At 40.1% G+C, this 12,532-nt stretch overlaps 1 protein-coding gene across 1 annotated transcript in view; it reads left to right on the top strand.

Annotated features, from left to right (window-relative positions):
* The first annotated feature begins 1,222 nt into the window (after window positions 1–1,222).
* cfap299 (cilia and flagella associated protein 299) overlaps window positions 1,223–12,532 on the top strand; it is a 57,533-nt gene continuing 46,223 nt past the window's right edge. The window contains exons 1-2 of the mRNA XM_076998611.1: window positions 1,223–1,378; window positions 5,815–5,939. Coding sequence (XP_076854726.1) covers window positions 1,271–1,378; window positions 5,815–5,939 — 233 coding nt within the window. The 5' untranslated portion in view covers window positions 1,223–1,270. The remainder of the gene's footprint in view (window positions 1,379–5,814; window positions 5,940–12,532) is intronic.

The raw sequence follows: 12,532 nt of genomic DNA, 5'->3' as shown, positions 1-12,532 counted from the left end.
TTTAGTCTCTTGTGTTGTCGGTTATTGTAAGTACTTCTTGCTCGTATACCTGTTGGATTCTTGGTGTTCTCTGTTTGTATATTTAGCCTGTTTGTACTCTCTGTTCTTTGATGTTCTCTTTCAGTTGTACTTCAGATTGTGGTTTTTCTAGTTATATGCTTGTTAATGCGTGCTTTGTGTATATGTATCATTAAACCTTTGTTCAGTCCGCATCTGCGTTCAGCCCTCTGTCCTAGTTGTCACATTGGCAATATAGTGCATATTATGGGTTGTTGCCTGTGAAGTGACCTTGTTATTTTTACTTACACAAAAATGGCTCACTGACCACAGACTCAGACTTTGGCAGTGGCCATACAGAGTGACCAACTAAACCCCATTGAAAACCGCACCAAGAGTCCACACCTGAGAGTATGAGATGATATACAATACATCTTAACCATAATAATGAATGTGTTAAGAATAATGGACTGCATAATGCAGGTATGGTTCCAGAAGAGGTTACATTAAAATTGTTTATTCTTAGCTCACTATTATAACAACCACAAAAAGCAAATAGTACACTTAAATTTATGCTCACTTTTCTATTATATCTTAGATGGGAAACAGATTAAAATACTATGAAGGCACACATGCCACTAGGGGGTAGTAGAGCTTGACAAAACATAGAACGCGGATTAGCCTACTTACTGCAAAGTGCAGTGCTCAACAACTTTCAGTCGATGTACTTATCTATTAAGTTTGTAGCCCAAATACTTTAAATTATATTGCTTATAAGCAAAAATGTTTTGTTTTACTCTATATTGAATTATATTAATCCATCATGGAAATGTTAGGCCTATTTTAAACCGAATCTAAACTGGAAGAAAAAAATAACACTAAGGAAAAGAAACATTAAACTAACAGACAAACAACAATAATATATAAGTATAGAAATTAGCTACTGAGTAGAGTAGATACTGGATCTTGCCATTTTGACATTTGTTTATTTTTCAGTAGGTTAATCTAGTCTTTAATAGAGTCTTTAATCATGCATATAACAAATGCAAACAATGATTTACAGAACCATCTTGGCTACTTTTTTCTCTCATTGCATAAAGCAATAATTGGTGTCAGTAATTTTGTTTGTCCTGTGGTTCTGTGTTATTTCCCATAACTTTTTGCTGCCAAACTTTCCATTTATTTTGTTGTTGGAAATGACAGAAGAGTTTCTAAAGCGTCTGTTACCTGTTGCTATGGAAATACTCACATAGCTAGTCTAGTGTAAACAAGAATGGAGGAAGACGGCGCTGCTGGGGCTTCCGATACTAATACAGAGTTTCACACGTATGAAGAATTATTAGACTCTCGGATAACATCACTGGATCTGTATTACCTTGAGGTAATTAAGCGTACATTTGTTTTCGACAGCAAATAGCTTCTTTTGGTATTTAGCTAGCTAAATAACCTAGCTGACCAAGCAATATCATTTCTCTCTCCCATATAGTGCAAACGGATCAAGATAGTTAGCTAACTAGCTAATCTAACTAACCAGCTCGATAATGTAATTTAGCTAAGCTAAACTTGTAAATGAGCGAAAAATACATTAATGTTCAACTAGATTTGCATTTCCAGAAGGAAATACATAGTGCTTGAAAATAGATGCAAGTCTGTGTGTAGTGGGTTTGAGGTGTGTGTGTGTGTGTGTGTGTGTGTGAGAGAGAGAGAGAGAGAGAGAGAGAGAGAGAGAGGGAGGTATGTTTTGATAGAATTTGTAGTTTTTAATAAATTTAGGTTAAAATTATAAAACCCCCATAGGAATGAATGGTGGAATGTTAAGAATTTCAAATTACAACTGCCAGTTAGAGTGTGTGCTGTCATGAAAAATGATCAAAAATCAAATGGACAAACTGCTGTAGAATCCTCACACCTTCACCTAGAAGCTCCATTAAAATTTTAGATGGTAGAGAAACCTATCCTTTCTGGCACACCGAGATATCTAATCATTTGATCAATTCATTTTAGAGTTATGAGCATTTGTTTGGCCCATGACACAGAAAATTGCCCCATTGGCTCCCATGTAAAATTCTCAAAATCAAAATTGGTTTTGTCACAATTTGCCTCTGTGTTTAACTTGTCATAAATCAGACAGTTTTGGGTCAAACCACACACAATTACACCAAAATCACCAGCAAGGGTTCCTCTCTCATACAATCTCGTCGCTTAAGCAATAAGTTATGTCCCGAACTTCGACTGTTTGTTCGGAGGGTGCATATCCGATTAAACAAGACTTCTCCACTCAGTGAAGCAATGACACACTGACAGTTATTTGTTTTATATCTCCCCCCACGTGCACATACATAGCCTACATCTCTCTCATACCCACTCCACACAGTCACACACATATACACCACACACACACACACACACACACACACACACACACATATACATACATACATACATCTCTCGCATATACACTCCACACACACCTCAGACACACATTATACCCATCTTATACCCATTCCACACACACATACACACACTCCACAGTCACACACATATACACACACATACATACATCTTTATCATACCCTCTCCACACACACCACATACATATACACCACACAGACACACACTCCACACACATACATCTCACTCACACACTCCACAGTCACACATACATACATACATACATCTTATATCCACTCCACAAACACCACGCAGACAGATATACACACACACATACACATACATACATCTCTTTCATACCCACTCAACACACACCACACTCACTTAGACCACACATACCTAAGGAGGTGTTGTCATACACACGATACACACTGCACACTTTCATACACATCACACTATACACCTTCATGCACTACACACCATATACACTACACACCTTCATGCACACCACAAATGTTCCCACGCACCATAAACAACTTACTGTAATACACACTAGACTCTCCACACATTACACTCTAACAACCAGCATCTACCTGTCCCCAAACACTCATGCATTTCTGTCTCTGACACATACTTAAGGAGGTGTTGTTGACCTAAACAGATACACAAACACACACACACTGTAAACATTTTCATACAAACATTAATGTTCACAGACTCAACTTCTTTCATGGCATATACACACTTTCATTCACACACCACACAGACGCATACCTAAGGTGTTGTTCAAGTACACAGACACACAAACACAGACACACACTATGCAGACAATACACCCACTGTACACACTTTCAAACACACTGCACACTCACCTTCTTTCATGCCAAATGCACACCTTCATTCACACACACTCACATACCACACCCAAAGAGACACATACCTAAAGAGGTGTTCTTCAACTACACAGACACACAAATACAGACACTATACACACACCATATACACATTGTACACATCTTCATAAACACTGCACATACCGTTGTACGCCCATACAGTCACCTTCATTCATGCCATATACACACCATCATTCACACACAATCACTTTCTCTCTCACACACACATATGCACACTGTACACACTACAATATATCATCACATCATACACACAAAACACCTTCATATACAATACACACCATATACAACATATACACATATATACATTACCACACACCATACACAACTTAACACACACTAAGCTCTACACACATTACACTCTAGGGCACACCTTTTCAAGCCCTATAGTATTTCCTTCAGGAAATGCAAATCTAGTTAGCTAACTAGCTAATCTAACTAATAACCTCGATATGTATGTAACGTATCTAACTTAGCTAAGCTAAACTTGTAAAATGAGCGAAAAATACATTAATGTTCAATAGTAGCGAAGTACTTACCCAGAAATGTCTCCACTGTGGAGCAATAGAGTACTATGGCACTAGATGGCAGCACCAACGCGTTTAATAGCTAGCCCCAATTCTAAAGTCGCCGCACATCTAGGTTCATTTATGGCGTTCCATCAGTTGCTCCATGAAAGCTAATTGCCCCACTGTATATTATGTTAAACATAAGTAAGATACTGTAATTATATCGCATTAACTTTATTTTCAATCTCTAATATAGTATTTGCCTGTTTTAGAGTATTTACACTGCAAAAATATGCTGTCATATCAGTTTGGAGACGACGTCAATATAGGCCCAGTTTTAGCCCTGTCCCAGTAGCCTGCTTATGTAGCCCAATGGAGGGGAAAATCTTAATCAGCAACTCGATGCTTCAAGAACTTCTAGAATGAGTATCAACAGTCGGCACAATTCTTTAAAGGAAATATTGTTTTTCAAGGACCTGTTCTGCCTGGTATGGATCCTGGAACCCCTCACCCCCAAGCTGGATTTCTAAATAAAATCTTTTCCATCTGACTGCTTGCTTACTTGGGATTTGTTAATGTGGTGCTCAAGAGATAAGGTTTATAAATAATTCAAACATTAGGCAAAGAAATTATCTGTAATAGTGAGCTCAGTATGTGTTTTGTTAACTATGATTACCCCAAGGGGACAGTTTCAGACACATGTTATAGATCAGTTTTCATTGGAGAGAGCTAATTTTGGGTTACAGAAATAAGCATATAAGCTATATAGTGTTGCATTTTCTCAGCTGTGGATTTACTGCCGCTATTTCTCAACAGAAGAAATTATGTTTTATGGAATTAATTAACACATTGCAATGCTTCAAAGGTTGGACCAGCCCTGATTGCTCTAAGCTCTGAAGTAGAGACTCATGAGACAATGCTATTCTACTGCATAGGTCTGAAATGAATTTGAAACATTTTGAATGGTGTTATTAGGTTAGCACATGATGTTAATTGGGCTGCTTATTTTATTTTATTTGCTTATTTGTTTTCTTATATGTTTTGACTTGTCCCTGAAGGCATATATGGTGAAAGCACAGGTTTGAGACAGCTGTGGTACATGTTACTCAAGGACAGCTTGGATACAGGTGTCCGTGCTCAGAAAGACACATTAATAGGCAGTCGTTCCGGCAGAGGAAATATGTACCATCACCAATCTGAGGATGTGAGGGCTAGCACATGCCTCCTCCAATGAGTGTGCAGCTTGTCACCACATTTACAAAGTACCACAGACTATTTGGTGCCTCAGCACACTCAAAGGATAACAGTAAGTGCCTGACTCCAGCAAACAGCCACTCAGATCCCCCACTGACTGGCAGAAGCAGAAAGAAGGGCTTCTTTTTCTCAGTAAATACAAAGCCAGGTGTGTTGACAGCAAGATTCTTTGGAGTTGCTTAGCAAGTTCCTTTAGCTCATAAATGTTCCTACAACTAATCTGCAGAGAGAAGTCTTGTTTTTGCCTCAAAATCACTGGAACACTTTCCGGTTTACGGATAAAAGCAAACGAATGGTTCCCATAGAGCTTCACAAACCCGAACATTCGCATTTAAAACAAAGACGTCTGCTGGTGTTTCTTAACAGGCAGGGGTCCACAAACCCATTGCCACGTGGCCACATGAAAGCAGCCCCTTTGTTTGAAGACCCTCAATCATCTGGAAATGGCGCAATCCATGCTGAGTGGGCTACAGTGACATGTGGCAGAAGTCCTTGATCCACAAAGCCACACCGTCCTCAGCCACGCTCTGCTTAACTTGCCCTGCCTTAGGGCTTCAGCGCCAAGCTAGCCCTACGAGGCTCGTGCGGCATTTAACGCCACATGCGCTCACACATTTCTGCTCCGTTTCGCACGACGCCCCAGAAGTTCAGCTGAAACCGGCGCACTTTCTCATATCTCCCGTTCACATTGTATCCGCCCCCATACACGGCCTCTGCAAAGCTCACTAAGATCTGTTTCATTGCTCCTCCAGGACAAGGAGTTGGCCCGCCAGCTGGTTGAGCTGGGCTACAGGGGCAGCGTCCCCAAGAGGGAGGAATTCGAGACAATGAAAGCAGCTGCTGAGGCCTCCAGGCTCTCCAAGGGGAGCCGGCAGAAGTAAGTTCACGCACGTCGATCCTGGAGTGGGACGCTCTTCGCACAACTGTGCGACCTCAGCAGCGTGTGTTTGTCAATGTGTTTTCCAGTAAGCCCACAAGTCGTGTGAATTACTGATTTAGTGACAGGTTTACGGTAAATGGCAGGGACAATAGGCAGTATTATGATATAACATCAGGGCAATTTTGGATTCAGTCCTAGTCGTTCAGCGTTGGTCTAGAGGTGGTACTGGGGAACCAGATTGGTTCTGTCCATTTGCAGAGGCATGAAATAAAAAAATCTAGCACCAATTAACTCAGTAGGGCTATTTGATTGATTTTGTGTCATGTCCAATTATGTGATCCACAAGAATTAAATGTGTCAAAGTCCAAAGTAGAGAGTTTAAACTAGTCGGCCCATGTGTAGGGGGTCTTCAGGAAGACACACCAAAAATGCCACCGAATGAATCACTCTTATGAGATCTCTGAGCTGTATCATCTGGACAAGAGAGTGAAGGGACTGTTTTCCGTGTGTGTTTGTGGGAGTTTTGGGATGCTGTAAACTTGGATTTGGACTTGGACGATGATTGCATACTCTGTGCGGTCAGCCATCAGGAAACATTTTTGGAGGACTATATTTGTGTTTTCTCGGGCTGGTTGTGGCCAGCTCCCTGGCCTAACCACCTGTAGACGTGTCTCTATGGCATCCGACCCTACTACAACATGGCCAGGCACTCTTTGTCTCTGCTGAAGTAAAGAAACACATCAAAATCAAGATAATGCGCCTACTTATCATGATATCAATAAGACAATATTTTTTAAAATAACATTAAAATCAAAAGAAAGGAATTTAAAAATAATCGTACATAGGCTTGAGCTTGGTGTTTGAAGGCATGTTGCTAGCATAGCACTGGCGTGTTTTCAAATCCATGTAAGCCTATTTAAAGGGATTCTTGTGAATGCATGTTGTCCCCACATGACTGTTATGAGTTGCCTAATAAAGTCCTTCTTATAGCTGTTGGTGCCTCAGGTCCAGCACTGCTGGGAAAGGCATTGCGTTAGCTTGTCTGGTGATCTAATTAGGAAATTGTCAAGTGTTTTTTGAATTTACTTCTAGAAGCATTTGTATTAGTAAAAGAGATGACAACTTATCATCAAGGCACATGATTTTTTAAATGATATTTATCAATTAAATTTTTCTGATATACTGTATGTACATGTAATTTAGCACAGATAATGTGTAGCATATAATAGCTTTGATGTTCTCTGATGCTGTGACCGTGTGTTGTATGTGCGCTGTGCTGTTTTGCCACATGCAGCACAGTTACGAAAAGCCTAACGGGTTTTTTGAGTGAGCCACCAACAGGACGTTTTCATCACCTCCGCCCTCCACCGCTCCTCTTTAGCCTCAGACGTGGTCTTCACTGTAACTCTCCTCACCCACCCTCCCTTATTCCGCTCTCTTTTTTCAACAAACCCTTCGTGTTCTCCGAGACCTTTAGTGCCTGCAGGTGTATAAATAGAGCTGTTTTCAATTAGGACAAGCTTTGCCCATAGCGTGCATCTGATCAATGAATGCCCCTGCACCTGTGGTAATAAAATACTACGGCAAGAGGGAGGATTGTGCTGTGAATGCTAATCACATGTTGCCCTTTTGTTGCCCTGCTAAAGGCTAGTATATAACATGCTCTGTTTGACAGCCTGCCTCAGAGGTATCTTGCCAGCAAATCGCAGAGCGAACAAATGAAAAGATTTTCCTCTGAGAGGACTTGTGTGAAACACAATCCTTAACCCAATGAAGAAAAGGGATGCCTGAATGAAAGATGGCTGTTTGAGGTGAATGGAGGTTCCGCATTTAGTTATGATTGCATTGTAAGGAGGACAACAGTAAACTCAAGGTTTTCTTTGTGTGATTAAAATGGAGATCAGGGGTTATTTGAATGTCTGGCCCTGACTTCATTGGCTCTCTCTTTCTCAATCTTTCTTTTCCTCCCTATTTCTCCTCTTTTTGTTCCTGCGATGTTTAATAACAAATATAAATTGACTGCAAAGTAAAACGCCATTTCGATTTGTATTTGTCACTTAGGTTTGTAGGGATGTAATGTGAACATATTTGTAACTTTGACCCAGATGTGTCCCTCTGAGCATACAGACGAAAACAAACAGTTAAACATGCTGTCTATATAGTAATTCCCTTTCTGTTTAGACTAACATAGAGTGTCTAGACTCGATCATCAGCCGAAGGCTGACTCTCCAAGTTTACAGTTCACACTATATTCTCAAATCTATGGCCACTAGGCTTGCATCAAGTAGTGCAGGGTCACGCAGGTCTTGAGGGCTCTGGGGCAAGTCTCGTGGAGCCAAGAAGAGGCCTGGTGGTTTTGCGCAGTCCTGATATGAGGTCCTGGCAGGAGCCCCGAAACCTGCAGCTTGGCCCGCTCCCAGCTGTAAATGTCAGCAGATGTCCTGACCTCGTGTGCCCGTACCGGGCCCTGGGGGCCACATTTACTCCCCCCTCCACCGCCGCCCACCGGCCCTCCCGCAAGTCAGCTACCACAGCTTGCTCTTTGTCCATTGTTTTGCTCCTTCCAAAAAAGGCCTTCCCAAATTCTAGCCTTTCTAACTCGGTGGCTATCCTGCTGTAGCCAAGTAAAACCCTGCTGCGAATACACACTGTACATATGCACCCAAGTGTTAATCCCTCACTCGCGTAGCCTGAAATTGGAGCCTGTGCCCTAGATTACAGGACATGGTCAAGTAAGCTCGCACGAAGAAGCAATCGGCAGTTCTGCTACATGGACCTGGCATCTCCAGTACCAAGAGGATACAAATGTCATATCTGTTCACTCTATATCTTATATGAATTATGTGCATTCTACAAAGTACGTTCCATCAGGATTCAGCCTTGTTAATCAGCCTTAGCAAAAAATGTAGTCAAGTGTTGGATAATTAGGGTACTCCTGCTTTTTAGAGTTTCACCGCTGACGTGCCCTACATGTAAATCAAATGAAATAAATCCATATTCACAGGAGTTAAAGCCAGCTCCCTTGTTCAACTTGTTTGTACTGAGAATTTGGCAAACTCCCTTATTTTAACCTCCTTGATATTGATTCGCAGTTCAGTGGTTCAATCTGGAATGAATGTTCACATAAAGTGTGTGCATGCACAAGCCTTGAATGCATTTGATGGACTTGAATGTACCGCACTGTTTTGAATGAAACTTGGCTTTGCAGAAATTCACTGGCAAGCTAACGGCTATGTTTTTTTGCAATAAGGCACTTGTCACGAAACCGGCACTGAGAATTGCTCTAGGTATGATGGAGACCATGGGGGTGCTTGTCAGCAAAAGCTGATCTGTATTATGGTTTGGTAAAGGAAAAAAAATGCTGTGCATAGTTGCTAATATAGGACTTACTGTAAAACTGTGTTCGAGTTGGATGGATTTTTAATTTTGTTGGCGAACTTTAACGTAACTAAACCTGGCAAACTTTCTCATCTGTGGTGGGTACTTACACAAAGGCTTCAAATCGTTTTTCTTGCGAAGTGCTAGTTTAAACATTGATAAACTTGACAACAATTGAATCAAATAGAAAGTGAGTTGAATTATATTATATGAATTTGGACATGCAGCTGTTTTTGTGTACCTAGAGTCACTTCCTGTAGAACACCTACTAGTCTCTTAATTGAGTGAAACCTTAAAATTCATTCCACAAAAAAAAGATGACTGCTGCAACTCTTAGTGAGCTTTAATTGGAAATACCCCCATTCAAAGGGCCCTTGAATTACTACATATGTGATTGCCAGATGACCAGACCAACATTTGGTTTGTCTTGCAATCATCTAGGCTTGTGTTCTGTGATCATTTTCACCACCACATGTAACGACTGTGTTCAAGCTCTAGTGAGTCCATCATTTAGTTTACTTCTGTAACCAATTAATTCTCATCGAACAGATATCAGCATCAAGACCAAGTGATCTGTCACAAAGGAAATACATTCTGAGCGCAGTCAACAATGCCATTATAATATATATATATATATATATATATATATATATATATATATATATATATATATATATATATATATATATTTGTAAAAAAGGATGGAATTTTCTTCTTGTCCAATAATGAAACCATCTGCTTGTTGTTCTACTTTTGACCATTTCCTCCTGTGTGCTAGTTGTCATTTAAGCAGCATTTTTGGTTGAAGTGTTCTATTTGATGGATATGGTGCTCCGCTGGATCCTAATCCACACCACCCCCCACCACCACCACCTACCCACTAAGTCTCTGGGCTTCTTTGTAAGCTCTTTTTATCACAAGCTGTTACAGTGGTTAGTGACTGTGCGGAGGCAGGCCTATATTCGGCTGTATCCCCTATGTCCTTTACGTTGGACTCCGAGGCCTGTGATGTTTGATGACTCATAACTTGGACTATGATATCCTAGTGCAGAGGTGGAAGTGTTTTTCACATTATATAACCGCTCTCCATAAAGATGCCTGACAGCACTGTCATCATCCACTTTGTAGTTTGACCCCCTTACGAATGGTGGATGTATATAATGGATTCTACAGCAACCTGCTGGTATTACGTTAATAGGAGATTGTCTCTGGTGTAACACTTCTGTGTGCACCACTGCCTGAGACTAGACCACCTTTTAGTGAACATAGGTGGGGAAACTGACCAGGAAGTGGAGAGATGAAGCTGGAACATCGGGCGGTACTAAGATATCACTAAGCCACTAGAACATGAATGGTACTAATGTAGCCACATTCATTTGCACATAACCTGAAAAATTTTTCATTTGTGAGCAATGGCAATACCATCAAACAAGCAAACAAAAGAATTGGCCTAGTCAATGTGTCAGATCAACAACAGTCATTTTTTTACAGTTTTAATAATAAATTGTAGTAATAATTGTAGGATAATTGTAATTTCTCTCCATAAACAAACAGGAAGGTTGTACCAATTCTAAGAAAGACGATATTAGTGTCTTTATTATTGAGCTGCAGTGCAGCAATGGTGGAAATAGCTGTTCTGTTCATACTCTTCAAACTACACTGTGGTTAATGGCCACAGAGCTGGAGTATGATTAGAACCTCTTACAAGCTGATCAAGCTAAAACCACAAAGCCAACATGTGCAGAGCAGATTAATCTTAAGACCCATGAATCTAATGATGGAGTGCAGCTTAACATCGTGAGTAAAATCTGCATTTATATTCAGTCTTAAAATATATCAGGCAAGAGTAGTGAATGTTCATGAAGAGAACGCCTGGTCTGAAACCATGACTGAACCACGAATATGACCTTATATGATAGCCATCGCTTATGCATTACTGTTCATACATCAGAATTGCCCATTAATTAATACATTAATGAAATCTCTGCCTCAAGTCTCATTTGGTGATAACATTACAACCAATGATAATTATTAATTTGGTTTTTAAAACCCTGTAATCTACACAAGTGGCAAAAAACTGTAGTACATAGTGTAGTAAACATTAGCAAAGGCTCACCTTTAATAACTATGAACACATTATTGAAAACCATCAGCTACTTTTCAGTCTTTTAAAAGTGCAAATTGAAATTACAGAAAAAGATCCTTCTAGGATTCCCCTTAATCTTATTAAATTTATAATTTGGGTGGGGGGGCTTTAAAAATGAGAGCTGTGTGTTTTGTTTAGAGTGCCATGTAACACATTCATGAAGAGGCAGTAATGAGGGGCCCAGGTACACCATGCAGTACAACATGTGTAATTGATACATTTGGCTCAATTTAATCAGAGGTGACAGAGGACTTGAAAAAAAGGAGTTAAGTAAATTGTCATGCTGTGTGGAATTTCCCTTGACGTTCGACAGCCCAAAATAATATTTTCCATAAGATTCTTCCCCCCCCCCCCAAGTACCCTCAGGAAAAATATTCCAAGTACTGTAAATGCTGATTTTTTAGAAATCACCATATTATTTGAACGTTGCCATCTGCTGAGCCATTGGGAGCTCAGAAGTGTTATTATTTTTTAAAGGGATTTAAAAGACAACTGAACTGATTTTTAACACATCTGTTGTGTCTTGAGATACTACAGTTGTTTTTTTCACCATCCCTTTATTGGAGATAATTCAGCCAATTGCTGAGTAATTTGTTTGCAAAACATGGACAAAGCCAAGAATTAGTGACGGATGATGTTTTAATGACTTTTCATCAATAATGGTCAGAATTAATTGCTGTAGTGAATTTTGGGGCAGAAGAGAGGACAGCAGACGTGTAATGATAATGAGAACTCTGTACGTATCAAATTTGTTTGGCACAGGTGGTAGAATAGCAGAGAATTAGAGCTCAGGGCAATGTGCTGTATTGAATTTAATTGATTCTTTTCCAGGTGCTAAACACTGTCTCTCTTCTCAGCTGTACAAACAGATAGTAAAACTGAGCTTCAGTGCAGCAGAAAGTTAAATCATTATTGAACGTGTCAGTCAGTGCAGAGCTGGGAACACTTTTTTTCCACAGGGAACACTTTTTGTTCTCCCGCTGATAAAAATGTATTTGTTTTGCTGGGTGGCCTTAGTCACAGAGGTCCTCAGCAGAGCTATAACATAGCTACCTTTGATCATTTC

Source organism: Brachyhypopomus gauderio, chromosome 3 (assembly GCF_052324685.1).
Source record: "Brachyhypopomus gauderio isolate BG-103 chromosome 3, BGAUD_0.2, whole genome shotgun sequence".
In the NCBI taxonomy this organism is placed as follows: Eukaryota; Metazoa; Chordata; class Actinopteri; order Gymnotiformes; family Hypopomidae; genus Brachyhypopomus; species Brachyhypopomus gauderio.
Note: the sequence above shows the minus strand (reverse complement) of the source record. Positions and strands in the feature narration are given on the sequence as shown.